Source organism: Melanotaenia boesemani, chromosome 1 (assembly GCF_017639745.1).
Source record: "Melanotaenia boesemani isolate fMelBoe1 chromosome 1, fMelBoe1.pri, whole genome shotgun sequence".
In the NCBI taxonomy this organism is placed as follows: Eukaryota; Metazoa; Chordata; class Actinopteri; order Atheriniformes; family Melanotaeniidae; genus Melanotaenia; species Melanotaenia boesemani.
Window position 1 is genome coordinate 39,045,320 of NC_055682.1, and position 14,836 is coordinate 39,060,155.

Sequence of the window (14,836 nt, forward strand, 5' to 3'; positions counted from 1 at the left end):
CTGTTTTTCCAAATACCCGTTCATGGCATTGTTATCCGTATTTTAAACCAGTGTAGACTTAATCGCTCCTCACACAAACAGGGCACGGCCTTATGGGCTGGAGCCTTTTTTAATTTTTTTATTTTGTTGTTTTGTTTTGTATGGCCAAGTGTGTCTATATGATCTTACAGGATGACATAATGAAAATCAAAAAGGAACTGAATTGCGGTGAGTGGGTGGGTGGGGTGGGGGGGTTGTTTGGAATTATTAAGTCAAAATACTGAAAACTAACACATGCAGCAAAAAGCTCAAAAGTGTTTGTGTTATGTACAGCAGAGTGTGTGTATGTGTCTGACTGAGAACGCACGGGTGAGTGTAGGGTCTGATATATGGATGATAACACTAATTAGCTCATTTTGTTTGGGGCACAACACTCATTAAAAACCCAGTGGGGCCATTAAAGTTACCATCCCTCCAAACCATTGCCGCCACCATATCCATCTAGGCTGATATCTCACCCAGCTCTCTCTGCTTTTAATGGCCTCTGCTTCAGGTTGTTGGGTTCAGCAAAGATTTGTGGGGCTTGGATCATCCCCTCTTCTTCCCCCATTTCCCCCACTTTCCTCCAACCCAAATCTCCAGATTTCTCTTTAAATTTCCTCTTCTTTTCTTTCTCATGCATCTCTTCCATATCACTCACTTTTCAGTCATTGTCATTATTCCTCTTTCCCACACATGCTAATTTTTACATCCACTACCTCCGGTCTGTAGCATTAGCTATCTTTTTAAAATAAAATCTGTGTGTGTGTGTGTTTGTTTGTGTGTGTGTGTGCATGTGGAGGGTGGGGTGGGGTGTGGGAATCACAGTTTTAATGCCCAAAAAGGGGGGGTCATGGTTGTTTCCAAGCTTTACACACCAACGTCATTGTAATACCATCTTGTCCTCCTTGTGATTCCGTGCGGCTTGCGGTGCCATAAGGCACATGTTACTGCAGCTAGAGAGACTAGAGGCGGAGGCCTGCCAGGATTAAATGAGCAGGTGTAGCATCCCGCTAACAGATACTGCACAAGCCCATTCTCTCTGGGGCAAGCAATGCTAAAGCTAACTAATTCTGCTCAACTAAACGGAGGGTTCAAGTAAATCCACTCAGCTAAAAAAAAAAAAAGAAAAAAAACTTGATAGAGGCAGTTTGGGCACTTTACAAGTTATTAGATAAAGTGGAATTTCTACTGAAAATTACTTTTCAAAATTAGCTTTTAAATAAAGTTTTCAAACCTTTTTTATGAAGAGATTTTTTCCCTCTAAAACAGGCACATAAGAGCAGGATTTTAAAATAAAATAAAATACATATGTATTATTTAGTTTCCCTTAAAAATTCCGTATATTAATCCTCTACAGGAAGTACCTACATCAAAATACTGTGTTTAAAGCTAGTTACATACCAAAAGCGAAAACTTTGTTCTTGTTCTTGATTCTGGAAGAACAAGAAAAAGTTTGTATTGGTCCGGTCAGTTCATACTCCATGACAAGCTTCGTCCACGACGGGGCAGGATTACTGCAGGGGGAGATGTTTTTATGTGCAAAAAACAGCTGACCGGGTTATTTCATATTTAATAAGAAACTTCGTCCATGGCAGGACGAGCTGTGTATGCAGCGGTGGCCGTGTCTTTAAGTCCCACATGTGTTGTTTACATTTCTGTACTTCATCACCCCCTCAATCAACTGTTCATTAAAACTATCCATTCAACCTCACCACAGCGGAAGCCACAACTTTCCGCTTCATTCTTTTCCGCGTTAACCACGCCCACTTCAAGTGTCTGACCAATCACATAATACTTGTCGGAGCCCCAAAAGAAGAAAGTTTTGCTTAGCTTATGTGTCAAGAACAAGCCGCAAGATGTCCCCATTCACGTCTGCAAGAGCAAAAAAATGTCATTTTATTCCTGTGGCCTCGAGAACAAGAAAAATGTAACAGCCTTAACACTACTTTTTTTAAAAATTAAATTTCTACATTTTTAACTCATTTTTTCAACTCAGACATGTAAGACTTCATCAGAAGCCAGTGATCTTTGGGCAAAGAGTCTCAGACAGTCAAGGGAAGAAAGCAAACATTTATCCTCAGTTCTTCCCTGAACCTGCAAGCAGTGCTCAGTAAAACTCACATGACCCAACAAATACATATCTTAAGTTTGGTCCCTTTTGCCATGTTGTTGAGAGGCAAGACTGAAAAGATCCTTGGTCTCAGGTCTGGATATTAAGAGTGTTGATTAGATATATGAGTTTGCCATTTGCCCACAGAGCGTGGAGTGTCTCTGACAGAACTGGGGACCATATGGCTGGTGAGAGATTTCCCCCCTCTCTTCCTCTTCGCGCAGCCTGACAGCTGGATGGCTGCTAACTGGGGACGAGGAAGCTTGGCAGCTGCAGCTGAGAGCAACGCTTTGATGCCGCTCACCCTTTTTCGCTCTCACTCTTTTTCTCTCTCCCTTCCTCTTTCTTTTTCTCCTCTTCTTTTTACAACAGTCACACACACAAAGAAGGACCCACGCACCCACTAAAAATCCCAATTTTTGGAGCAAACTTTCCACAGGTTGGATTAAGAGAGGCATGGGAAACTTTTCTTTTTTAATAAGCTGCCATTTCTCAGATCTAACTGCCTTATTGGTACATTAAATTAACTGATGACAAAGGACAAAATATACATGTTACCTGCTCTCCCAGATATGTAAATGTGCTGTTAGAAAGATGTTGGTGTGAGGGATGGAAGGAAGGAGAGCACTGGTGAATGGGTGGTGGTAGAGATGGTGGTGGGGGTACAGTAAGACAGAGGAGAGAAGAGGGTGCAGAGGAGGAGGATGAATAGGCCTCTGGGAACACATTAAGATGTGCAGCTGGAAACTACAATAAAGAAGAAGTGAGATTTTTTTTTGTTGTTGTTTTCCTTCACATTTTTTCTTTTTGGTTTTGTACTTTTGTACAAAGGGGTCTTTCATCATTTCTTAAACAAAAATGAAAGACACCTTTGGATGTTTAGTTGCAGATATGTGGATGCTTTGTGCAATACAAGAGAGAACTCGATTCTTTTGAAAAACATTGTAACAGCAGGCAGGTGTTTCTTTTTTTATCTTAAATCTCATCTGCATCACATTCAGTGCATTCATTGCATTTATGCATGAGATTTTTCTTTAATGAAAAAGGCTTTAAGCGCAAATTATGTGATGCTTTTAACTGAGGTCACCCTGGAAAATAATGTCTTTGCTTTAAGAAAAAGAGTTGAGTCGTTTTGTTTTTACCAAAGTTTCTCTGCATTCCTGAAAAAGTCTTTTAAATCCCTCATGTTACTAAACCATCAGCTTACATTAAGTACTACTTAAGAGGGTAAAATACAATGCAACATGTGACTGGAGACCACAAATAGTTTTGATAAATGTTACATTACCAGTGTCTGTAGAATTTCCCAAAAAAAAAATGCAATTGTTTGTTAAAGCTGCCTCCACTTTCAAGAACTTCCTCTTGTATGCCTTTGGTTCATTAAACACAGAGTTCCTCTGTGCGTTCCTCTTCACCCCATCACTCACCTGCCTTTACCATCTCATTCTCTTCTTTCCTTCCACGTGCCCTCCCACCCCCCTTTTTAAAGTCCCCCTGTTGCTGCTAGCTACTGACGAGTTATGAACTGGTGAATGTGATGCAGGATGGCTGGTTTGGGCAGGGGGGGTAGTGTGAAGGGTAGGGTTAGTGGGAAGGAAAGAAAGAGATGATATATAAAAGCGAGGGGCAAGAGGAAAGAGGAGAGCTGAGTTTGGCTGGAGCCAAGAGGAGAGCAGCTGGGCACGGCTAACAGGGAATGATAATGACCTCAGAAATCTGCTGTTCGCTCCACAACAATAGGGTGCTCAGTCGCCTGGAAAATTGTGTTCATCAGCTAGCTCTGCTCACTTACTAATTGACATTGCCAAATATTTTAAGAACAATTGGAATGTGGCAGGGGGAGAGAGTGAAAGAAAAAAAAAAAAAAACGAAAGCTCAGAGATCTTAATCCCGGGACTTAATTCCTCTCGTTTCTTTCCCCTCTCCCTCTCTTTCTCCATTTCCCTTCTCCCTTTCCCTCCTTTCCCCTCACTCTGCCTCTCTCCTTTTCTGATGAGCAGATAGCTACAGCTAAGAAAACAGCTAATTTTTCATGTAGCTTTCTGCTCTCATGTCAGCACCCTGATGTTGATACAAAAGGCTTTTTATGCGACCTGTCAATGGGGTTAAGAGGAGGGGATTGAGGAGGTGGGGGTAAGCGGGGAAGAGTGGAGAGGCAAAATTAGAGAATGATATAGAAAGAGAAGAAGAGAAAGAGGCGAAAGAAAAGCGGTCAGAGTGAGAAGAAGAAGAGCAAGCAAGAGATTCCTCGGTCATTATATCACACCCCTGGCCCTCCATTTTTCATGAGGCAAAGGTCAATGTATTCTCCTGCTTTTTCACACACAGGAGGAAACCCAATCATGCCCAAGTTGACTTGTTCAAACAAAGCTCCCCCTCACCCACCGCTAACTACTACGTACCTCAATCCTGCCACTTACTCCACCAACCAGTACCATCATTTGCATTCCCTGACTGAGAGCCTGCCTCATTTCACAGGAATCCCACATTGACGGAGTCAGACAGCTGTCACCAGACGGAGAGAAAAGGAACTTGGCATTCACACTCATTCAGCTTTGCCTTCCTCTCCATACCCCCCCACCCCCACCCCAAGCCTCTCTGTTAAGCATACACATAAACAATCAAAGAAGAGAAACTTTCCAGCAAGTGTAGAGTTTGGATGGTAATTTTGACTGAAAGAGGGGCAAATGCTTATTTATTCTGGATCTGTGCATTTGTATGTGCATCTAAATGTCGAGACTAGGTAAACACACTCCACCACAAGCACAAGTTGTGACAGTCATGTTAATTTCTGTTTTTTTTTTCTCTCTTTGTTGCTTCTGTTTTTCCTCTTTTTTAAGGCTCTCCCGTTACTTTGAGTCTGGTCTCCTGCATGGTCAGTTACGTTAAGTTCTTCTCTGCATTTCAAACCAAGGCTGCTTTTGTGAGTCAGCTTCTCTTTCTCACTTCCTGCTCAGTTTTAGCATGACACCTGAGAAGATAGCTTGTTGATGTATTAAGAATATTAATATGCAAACAGTCTACCTGACAGTGTAAGGCAGCCTTCTGTTGTGGAAAGATAAATATTATGTTTTAATTATAAAAACATAAAACAGAAATGGGGAAGACAGAAGAAGAAGAGTATGTGTGTTTATGTGTGTGCGTGTGTGTGTGTGCATGTGTGTGTGTTTGTGTGTGAAGCAAGCTTATTCCAGGGGAAAGGTATGTTTTGACAATGATTTGGAGTTGAAAAGAGAGGATGGCATAATACAATGCTGTTTACTGAGGAATGTGATGCCCTGTCATCTTCCTCTCCCCTTTTTCTGGATTGCCAATGACATTTTTTTCATCTTCGCTTTCATTGTCTCAACAGTCCATTTTTTTTTTTCCTTTTTTTGACCTGACTTCATAACCAAGCAGGGAATCCTAACGCAATCATTAAGACATAAGACAGGCTGATAAATGTTTCATAAGGACAAGGCTAGCCACTGATAGCCACCCAGGAATACCGAGGAGCAAACCAAGTCTCGCAGTCCTTCCCTTGATTAAACACACTCGTTGGAATACAATTGAAATTTTAAATATCTAAAAAGCCTGGGCTAATTCCCACCATGGGTAATATTTACAAATTGAGTCTGAGAGATGGGGTTGGGGAGAGAGGCAGAGAGTTAAAAAAAAGGCGAAAAATCAAATGAACTGTGCAAGGAAAAAGAAAAGGAGAACAGAGAAATAAATTGGCCTTTTATATTGTGCAAGCGTGTACAAAAATACTAAGTCTGCATTTATCCGAGACATGTCAATCAGAGCAGCACACTGACAATTAGTGCGTTTGAATAGAACTTTTATCATTTACCAGACACCAGAGTCCTGACCTACTGTACAAAAATACAGCTCAGGGAATGAATGTGCCTGTAACACAATGACTGTCTATTTAAGTTTGGTGACACATAAAAAATACAGATATGACAGGCCAGACTTCTTCAAATGAATGGGGGGTAGAAAGCTCAGGTTTTGTAACCACTGAGTTCTCTGATTATAGAGAAAAGAAGAATAGTGCGCGGGGGGAAGTAGTAGAGCAACGGATGTCAATTACAAAGACAAAGTCATTTGTGCCGACGGGAGAACTTGGAAAAAAAATATGAGCAGCGTAATTCATTATTTGTTAATGTACATAGCTTTACACACACATACTGTGGCATTGATTACCCAGTCTTCTTTTAACTTTTAATGTTCAAAGTAAGGAAGAAACTATGGGGAAAAAATGTTTGCATGTTTTAGATAGATAGCTAGATAGATAGATAGATAGCTAGATAGATAGATAGATAGATAGATAGATAGATAGATAGATAGATAGATAGATAGATAGATAGATAGATAGATAGATAGATAGATAGATAGATAGATAGATAGATAGATAGATAGATAGATAGATAGACAGGTTGAATGAACGTACGGACAAATGGTTTATTTATTTATTTATTTAAAGTTCTTGTTTAAGCGCTTGCTCACTTTTTCTAAGTTTTTGTTTTTCCTATCTTGATGAAGCAGGACTTGATCCACTGTTAGCTTCATTTGAGCTTCATCATAACCCTTTGCTCAATTATATCTAAATCATCACAAACCGAAGCAATAGTTCCACACTGTTACTTATTTAAAGGTTTGATGTGTATTGATTCATTTTCAATACACAGCTTCTCTTTGTTTGGAAGTTTTACGTTGCGAGCCACATTCACCATATAGCACTACTTGTGCAGATATTAACCCTTAATTAGTTTCCTCTAAAAGATAGAAGCCATCCTAAGGACTTTTAAGCAGCAAATATTCCTTGAAAATTGCATTTTTTCCATTTGCTATTACAGAGAACACACAACCTTCAGGGCAATTGCAGGTGGTAATCGAGCCCTGTTCATTACAAGAGAGAAGAAAGAAAAATGTTTTCATATCCATACGTTTCTTTTATAATCTATTCTTGGCCATTTGTTTAGAGCATCGGCATGGTTAAACCCAGTGTAGGCAACACAGAGAGACTCTGTCTTTGATTTTCTCTTTTATTTCCTTAGTTTGTTGCTATAATCCACTGGCTCACAGCTGAGTTGTTTGGGTTGGAGAAGGAATATAACGAAGACATACCCTGGTTGTGTTGAACTTCCTTCATTGTGTATGCCTTTGGTCTGTCTCTCGGATATTTACTGTTTGCAGATGGTAGATATACTCTTGTCCAATAATCTTTGCATATTGAATGTAATTGCACAACATGCATTTACATCCTTCTATTATATACTACATTCCTTTATATACTATATAAACGCCATAGGCAGACTGTTAATCAATGGGCTGATACATAGAGACGCACATTTATTTACCTCTTAAGAGCTGCCAATACACTGCTTGTCTTTGGATTGTGCAAGAGAGTCTGAACATTGAGAGAAAACTCCAACATCCTCTTGCTCAGAAACATATTTGTCATGACACATTTCTTTTGTGTTTTCTGGCTTTGATTGATCTGCATGTCTCTTAAGTAAATAAAGGACGGTAAAATAGGTTTCCTATGCCAAGATTGATGATGTCTTGATTAATATCAACTGATAATGGCTAACTGGATTGAAACTGTCACCATCTATACTGTTAGGGGTCTGGATCTTGTTCAGCTGTACTTTATTCCTGTTTCAATGACACAGTAATTACACTGTAACAGTTTGTCTGCATGTGTAATTACGCCCCCATTGTACTGCTGCAATTAGATGAATATCCATGCTTTATAACCTAAGGCATCAAGTTGGCAAATCCAATTTCAATTTGTATGGAGCAAGCATTTTGCCTGTTTGTTTGAGCCGTGGTAAGACCAGGGATATGCAGGCTAATCCCTGCCATGTTAAAACGCAAAAGAAAATGTAGACATGGGGGATTCTCCAGTGAGAGAAAGAGAAGCAAGGAGCCAGAGGGAGTGTAAAGAGTCCTTTACAGCCTGGAAGCAAAGAAGTGGGAGTGGGGTTTAGGGTTAGTGGGAAGGTTGTGGAAATACATGCAAGGAGGACTTCTTCCGCTTAAGGCCTTACATGCATGCAGCAAAGCCAATTTTTAACAGATTTAGCTACATTGTGCAGAATGAGAAGACGCTATCGTGCAAAATGAGAATTTTCTATGGTGGTTTATATTCAAGTAAAAGAGGAGACTATGCTCTCCTCAGCACCAACCAGGTCCTTCGGGGCATGATAACCTGTGTTAAAGACAGGTTTACTTGTTGCAAAAGCCATTCTTAAAAAAAATACATTTATATATAAGCTGAAATAAATAAACTTTATTACTTTATTAATCCCTGCAAGGGATTAATAAAGTAATAAAGTATTTCTGAAATGTGCTTAAGATTAGCTGTTTAACAACTTAGGAAGAAGGACATCTCTGACAAAAAGATTTGTTTTTCTGCTCCTTTTTCCTCACTTTTCTCTCTTTTTTTCACTCATTGCTTTTAAACAAGTAACACCTCAAAGACAAAAGTGCCAGAGCTGACCTTCTTTCACAGTTGAGATGTTATTGTTGATTACTATAATTTAAGTTTAACTCAGAATTGGTGTGGGTAGGTGGTGGAGCTCAGGATCACCAAACACACATCTATACACACACACTCAAACACACACTTGCAGGTGCAAACACTTACTGAGAATCACAAGCTCATCTTTTATAAGCTAAGTTATTAAGATAAAAACAGTGGTACAATGGTACAGTGGCCACATCCTGTTCACTACAGAAGAGAGTGATATGCATGCATACTATACCCTCCAACACTCGAAAACACACACACACACACACAGATGCACACATACAAACATTTATGCAGAGGTAAAACCTGACACCTTTTTTTACACTTATTTCTCATGCATCTAAGCTTCTAATTTGAGAGTCCCTGGGGTCCAAATGTGAATCACATTGTGTAAGTCGTGAGGAACAACAAGTCAACTTTGGTACTCCTAATTTAAAAAAAAAACAAACAAAACACAGGATGTGGTAAAACTAGCACATAACATAACATAACATTTCTACCTATATTGCAATCATTTCTTCTGTCAAATCTGTTTACTCATAAAATTCAGATTCAGTTAAATATGTTCCTGTTTACTCGTGTTTAATTATTTTTAATACCCCTATCTACACAAGGCTCAACAACAACTTAAGGATGGAGTTTCAGCAACGACAGTGGCAGACTGGCAAAAAATCTTGTGTAAAAATCTTAAAACTATATAAGGTTGTGAACTAGTATGATAATTTAACCACACACAGAGAAGAAATCTAATGCAGTCCTTTCTAATTTGATACCGTTGGTGAATACAGCTGCTCTCATTTTGAGTTCTTTTTCATTTGTTTATTTTGTGTATAGTAGACACTGCTTCTGAAGTAGTTGGAATGCCAGAAGCTATATCCATCAGATTCGAGGTGCTTGAGTCAAAAGACACAAAGTAGGAGATGCTAAGACAGAGGGAGGGGGGCTAGAGAGAGGGGAGATATGGTGGAAAAAACTTAGGCATTAAAATTCAGAAGATAATTACATCCGCTACACCCCCACCCTGTTGAGAAAGTGTTATGTTTAATAGTGTCTATAAAGAAAATAGGTTTTTATCTCACTCTCATTTTCATTAATTCCTAATTGGGGTGGGGGTTGTCTGTTATTATTTCTTAGATTAAAATAAACATAGCCTGTCCCATGTTCAAACCCATCACACTACATGGGCATGATAAGGACTTCATGCCTCTGTGAACAAATAAACAATTTCATCTCCACTGGTGGAATTAAGTTGCTTACAGCCTTAAGCTAAGCCTTTCTGATTTATATTTATATATATATATATATATATATTTAGATTTTTTAAGGACTTATAAGCGCATTCTGGCTTTTGCAAATGAAGTTGACTAATTTTTGACCTGCTTTATATGTATATCTTTAATTAATGTCTTGTTTAGCTTAAACCTACTGATTATCACATATTCGTGACCTAATTACTGCACATGATTCTTAATGCCAGCATTGTGCCCTAAGGAGGAACCAAAAGTTACCTTTAAAAACTTGTGTAATCATAGCAATGAGCCTCCCTTAATCTCACTAAACATATACTTATCTAGCCCCGGCCGGCTTGTCTTTGCTGGGTAGGGGAGAAGGAATGGGTATGGATTTCTCCAGTGTGTTTATTAAAGACATTTTTAATCACTGTGGTTAAAGCAAGTTTGCTCCTAGTCTTTATTCATGTTCCACAGGGATTTAGACAGCTAACCTGCAAATGAGGATACAACTGTGACGCTGGTCTAGGTTTACATTCTCTGAAGTCCTCTGTGGCTTGCTAAGGACTGCAGCAACAATAGTACAACATATAATTATGTCCATGTTGCTGAGACAACAGTTGTCCACAGATTCAAATCCATACAGTTGGTACAGTGTAATGTATCCACTTATGAGTGCGTAGTATCTTATTGCAAACCTCATTGTGAAGATGTCTGATGGTGTGTGCGTCTCTGAAAATAAATATTATATTTGTATGAGGAATTTTTGTATTTGAGTCTTTTATAGGTATTTAGCTATTTTTTTTATCCCTTTTAAACAAATTTCTTTGACACATTTTGATATTTGGACAATAAGCCAGCAACACCGGTCAGAATAAAAAAAAAGGTTTGTATAAACGTCATGAGAAAAAGTGTTTTAATTTAATTTTATAGTCTGGTCCTACCTGAAGATGGAGAGGAAGGATGCGGGCTGTCATCTTGGATGCTTCCTGTCTGAGAATGTCCTCCTCCAGCACCACTCTCTTCGGTGACATTGGATGAACCTGGGGTGGTGGACCGGCTGATAGATTGGCACTCAGGGTCACTGGCTGAGCCACGTCGTTCATCCAAGCCTTGCTGCAGTGCTTCATCAATGCTACGTTTGTCTTTACCATGTATTCGGGAGTGAACAACCATTTGATGGTAGGTTCGAAAGACCCGGCCACAGTCTGGACACTCTGAAGGCTTTTCCTTCAGGCTAGACAGATTGGACAGGCTGTAGTCAGTGTTTGGACCTCCTATGCCAGCCAGGGCTCCCGAAGGCTCAGCACTACCATGGTGGGGCATTAGGTCACGGTGAATTTCAAAACCTCTTCCATCTTCTTTCATAGGTATCATGGCTCCACCAGAGGACTTAGAACCTTGTAATGACTCAGAGAGCTGCTTCTGCTTGGAACTATCACTGGAGGTAATCAAGGAGTAGTCTTGTTTGTCCTTTGGGTAGGAAGCCAAGGCCCCTGTGCCACCCATCTCATCTTCCTGCCCTGGAGTTATATGGGGCTGGTGCTGCTGTTGATCCTTAGGCATGAAAGCCCTGTCCATATCCATACCACGAGCCATTATCTGCCAGGCTTGGTAGCTATTGAGGGAGTCCATCTCTGCCACTTTTGCAGCAGCCTGGAGACGCTCCATGCAGCTTGATTTGAGTGGTGGCACAAGATTAAGACAACCAATGAGTGAGCGCTTTTCATTTTCACCCAAACCATGACCCATTCCTCCTGCCATTGGTCCTAGCAGTTTTCCTAACATCTCTTTCTCCTTCATGACAATTCCTGCTTTAGCCAACATCTGGTGCTGCTCACTCAGGCCCTGTTTGTCTGGTGAAAGGAAGCCTCCTTGAAGACAGGAGATGTAGCGAGAATAAAGGTTGGCATGAGCTTCCTGAGCCAAACTGCTCATGCTATTAACGGAAACTAGGTCCTGCTCACTGGGCTGGGGTGGCTTGCTCTTAATAGCCAGTTTGTTAAGATGTACCTTCATATGGTTCTTCAAGAACCAGGGTTCCTTGAAGCGACGGCCACAAATTTGGCAACAGTGTTCAAAGGAGTCCTTGTGCTTTCGCATGTGACCCTTAAGGAACCAAGCTTGGCTGAACACCTGGCCACAAACATCACAACGAAATTCAGTGGCCATCTGCATGCCACCAGATCCACCACCACCCTGGCCCTGCGTAGTTTCAGCTGTGATGTGGGCTTTCTCCACATGACTTATCAGCTCCTCTTCGTGGGAGGCAGCAAACTCACACAAAGTACATTTGTAGGGCTTGTGGAGTATGCGGATGTGGCGGTCCAGCTCTTCACGCTTCTTGAACTTTCCTTTGCAAAAAGTACAACGGAAGCCAGTAGTTGGGTTCAGGGACTGATCATCCTGAGTGCCAGCCGGCTTGGGTGAAGAAGATGGCTGAGAAAGTGTGTCTGGAGTGGCAAGGCCTGATGCGGGTGGGGGGGCACAGGCCGATCCTATTTGCTGAAGAGTGTTGGAGCTGCTGTTAAGGCCCAAATGGGGTGGTTGAGCTGTCTGGAGGAGACTACCACTCCCTCTCATCTGCTTATCTCTTAAGATTGCCCTCTCCTCAAGCTCATGCAGTAGCCTGTTCTCCTCTCGGACACGACCACGACCCTTACCAAGGTTCCCCAATTTGTGGGTGCGGAGATGGATCTTCAAGTTGCCTTTCTGAGCTGCTCTGTGGTCGCAGTAGGGACACTTGAATGGCTTCTCTCCTGTGTGTGTGCGCATATGCAGTGACAGGATACTGTTAAAACGGAAGCGTTTGCCACATAGTGGACAGGGATATTTCCTATTCTTGCGAGCATCGTCCTCAATATCATTCATTTGAGACATAATGCCCAAGTTCTGTCCATTGAGAAACTGCTGCAGGTCAACACGCCCGTTCAGCCCGCTCAGTGCTCCCGCATTAATATCTCGGTTGAGTTGATTGGCTAACAGGGCCATCTGACTGCTTATAGGTTGACTGGCCAGGGCTGCGTGGTGTGTCTTCTCATCCAAAGGTGTGGCTGCCTTCTCTTCGGGAATCTGTTGTGGGCGGTGTAGGTCAGGAAAGGCGTGTCCTAGCTGGGCAGTAAGCTGGTGAAGCTTCTGGCTTATTGGGTAGCGACCATTTAACACTGCACTGCTGAGATGGGCATCAGTGTCAGGCACTGCCGATGATACACCAAGACATAAACTAGAGTCCTCCATCCTGTAAAACCAGACAGAAAGAAGACAGCATTTTAGAAATAATTCAACTAACATGCAGTGCTGTAGTGTGTTCTGGTCTAATTTGTTACTTAATTATGGCAAACAAAACAGATGGGGTGTGTCACCCTATACAAATATTGTCATTGTCTTTGAGGCACAGATGCAGTTGTCAGTACCAAGTGCCTGGTGAGTTGCTGTGACACCTTCAAACTATTTTGAAACATGAAACCATTTTGGATAGAATAATTACTCTCTATACATAGTGAGCGGTGCATAATTAAGCTACTTGTGCCCATCCTATCGGAATTCCTCCAATTACACGCCTTAATGAAATGGAGCAACTGCATCACCGGGAAGCCACCTCAATACCACAATTATGATATTTACAATGGCACTTAAAAGCAAGGGGTTACTCCAGTAAACACAACATTCTTATCTTGTAGTAACGACACTTGTTATGGTGCAATATTTCATTAAAGAGCCTTATTACATTTGATGTGAATCTCTGCTCTCAGTCTGTGCTTTTCTATTTCCTGAATCCTCTCTCTGACTACCTTCTTGTCTATACCTGACTCATTAGGATTCAGAGAGTTGAAATGAGCATTGAAACAATAACTGATTGTACTCACACGGTTTCCAAAACATTATAAAAAAATAAAATAATAATAAAAAAAAAAAAAAAAAAAACACACACACACACACACACATTGGATAATACATTATTGAAAAACAATGTATGGAAAAGTACACCTTCAATTATGAAACAAATCAAAAGGTGGCTGCAACATCACTAATTTGTCTGCTTATAGGGGGATTTCTCAAAATGTTATGGATTGATCTGTATTAAAATTTCACAAGATGTGGGGCATGGCCCAACTTAAGAGTAATAAACTTTTGATGTCAATCCAGATCAAGATCAGGATCCAGGGTTTTTTATTCAGTCTTGGCAGAGACATGCAGGCTCTGACTGCTCTTGTTCAAGTTGTTCTCCCTATACTGCAAGCCAAAGAATCATGTTGTAATCTTGGATTGCAGTAATGGTACAAAAAATGTGTATTTATTTCTTTCCGTATTGTACCGTCACTGAAAGTGTTTTCATTCCATATGTGTAACATGAGAGGATAAATAATTAAAAAAAGAAGAACACTGGTTTCAATGCAGATCCATCTGCTCTCCAGATGGAGAGGTATAAAGATCTATTCATACACTTGCAGGGGTCAAAAGCTCAAAAACAATAACCATGGTTTTGCACTGGTCAACAAAATATTGTTTAATTTCTCATTAAGCTGATTAGTATGCTCCCTGGTAAGAGTGGATGCCACGGGGCATTAATATATGATTATAATAATCAGAAAATACTTTCATGGAGAAGCAATGTTAAGAACTGGAATCAGGGAATCAGGTGAGTGTGCTTTCATAAAAAAAGAAGAGAAAATGGTATTTTAGAGAGTTTTGAGACCCAGTTGGGAAGCAAAAGATGCATTCAAATTAAGTACATATATATATATAAATATAGATATATATATACCTGTACATGGAGACATAATTGTACATTTTATTGTCACTAATGGTATTTAAGACTCAAATAGACTTTTTCTTTCTCTCCACCCACCATATATTTCTGAAGCTTGGTGAATTAAATTGCACTTGGTTCATTTGGCATCTTGTTCACTTGAAAAATATTCTCTCTTTTCCCGCTCTCCCCTCAGTGGGAGGTTAGCA

General features: G+C 40.5%; 1 protein-coding gene across 5 annotated transcripts in view; it reads right to left on the bottom strand.

Annotated features, from left to right (window-relative positions):
• Positions 1–14,836, bottom strand: part of znf536 (zinc finger protein 536) — a 220,013-nt gene that overhangs the window by 97,322 nt on the left and 107,855 nt on the right. For all 5 annotated transcript variants that reach the window (XM_041994189.1, XM_041994199.1, XM_041994209.1 and 2 more), the window contains one exon: positions 10,822–13,115. In XM_041994189.1, coding sequence (XP_041850123.1) covers positions 10,822–13,114 — 2,293 coding nt within the window. In that variant the 5' untranslated portion in view covers position 13,115. The remainder of the gene's footprint in view (positions 1–10,821; positions 13,116–14,836) is intronic.